The sequence below is a fragment of the Tarenaya hassleriana genome, unplaced genomic scaffold (genome assembly GCF_000463585.1).
Source record: "Tarenaya hassleriana unplaced genomic scaffold, ASM46358v1 Cleome2789, whole genome shotgun sequence".
Taxonomy (NCBI): domain Eukaryota; kingdom Viridiplantae; phylum Streptophyta; class Magnoliopsida; order Brassicales; family Cleomaceae; genus Tarenaya; species Tarenaya hassleriana.
Genome location: NW_010966012.1, coordinates 1 through 981, shown reverse-complemented (window position 1 = coordinate 981; position 981 = coordinate 1). Strand labels below are relative to the sequence as shown.

General features: G+C 47.0%; 1 protein-coding gene across 1 annotated transcript; it reads right to left on the bottom strand.

Moving 5' to 3' along the window:
• Positions 1–92: 92 nt before the first annotated feature.
• On the bottom strand, positions 93–974 carry LOC104817644. Its single transcript, XM_010546893.1, has 2 exons — positions 538–974; positions 93–449 (listed from the first exon to the last, which is right to left on the bottom strand). The coding sequence occupies exons 1-2, from the start codon at positions 924–926 to the stop codon at positions 365–367; spliced, it is 474 nt and encodes a 157-aa protein (XP_010545195.1). The 5' UTR covers positions 927–974; the 3' UTR covers positions 93–364.
• Positions 975–981: the final 7 nt, after the last annotated feature.

Genomic DNA, 981 nt, shown 5'->3' with positions numbered 1-981 from the left:
CCATTGAGATTTGAGAGTTTAGCCTCAAGAAACATAAATCTGTTCAGAGGCATCGGAGGAGATCCCATTGAGATGTTAGGCACAAACTAAACTATCGGGCGTAATTGCGTATGACATAAAAGTAGAGGGGCAGAAATGACATAATTGAGAGAAGTTCCTTACACGCACATGCATGCATGCGTGCGTACGTACATGCGGGTATGACAAAAAAGTAGGTAGAGTTTTTTTTTTGTTGAATAAAGTAGGTAGAGTTAACACTGATTACGGCAATACGCAGACAGACAGATTCGTATTTACCAAAAAGAACCCTTGGATGTCCCAAAAAGCGATGCACAAAAACTTGCCCAAGCAGCCATCATCTTCTTTAACCCCATAGATCGAAAACCCAGTTCACTCCAACATCTCTGTCTTCCACGAGAGACATTGCTTCAGCATCTTCCGGTCGCCACCTGCAGTAAGAATGTGGACTCCATTCATAACACAAAGCTTTTGCCAAACAGGGTTCTGTAAGAACGAAACATGTCTTCCATGTCTTACCTAATCGGTTCCCCATTGTGGACCACCAGATTCCGTCCACCTGCAATATCCCTGAGGGAACCCATGTTTGGGACATGAGCAATGGCTTGGAATGCGACAGAGCCACCACCTCTCACCCGGAACTCTCTAACTGTTCTGGCCATGCGGTCGTAGAAAACAAGCGACATCTTGCTCCATAACATCACCAAGCTCCCGTTCTCTAGCCATTTTAGAGGCCGAAAAAAGGACCCCATGAAGTTATAAATCGAGAACTGTGGTGTCCAGGACGTTTCGTCAGAGCGGTCCCTCAAGATCCAAACCTTGATGCGGTGCAAAACAAGCCCGGATACGCAGAGACACCCTCTGAGGGCTCCCAATGTCACCTTAGACTCTGCTGGACCATCGCCCATCCTCTCAAGTAGCTGGGGCGGCAACGGCAGATGATTGAATTTCTCCTCCTCGAAA

What these genes read in the sequence shown, in the direction of transcription:
- LOC104817644 (XM_010546893.1), bottom strand. Translation starts at nt 926, where the DNA reads ATGGGCGATGGTCCAGCAGAGTCTAAGGTGACATTGGGAGCCCTCAGA. An exon ending in CACAATGGGGAACCGATTAG is followed by an intron (nt 450 to 537) that starts GTAAGACATGGA and finishes TTCTTACTGCAG; the next exon opens with GTGGCGACCGGAAGATGCTG.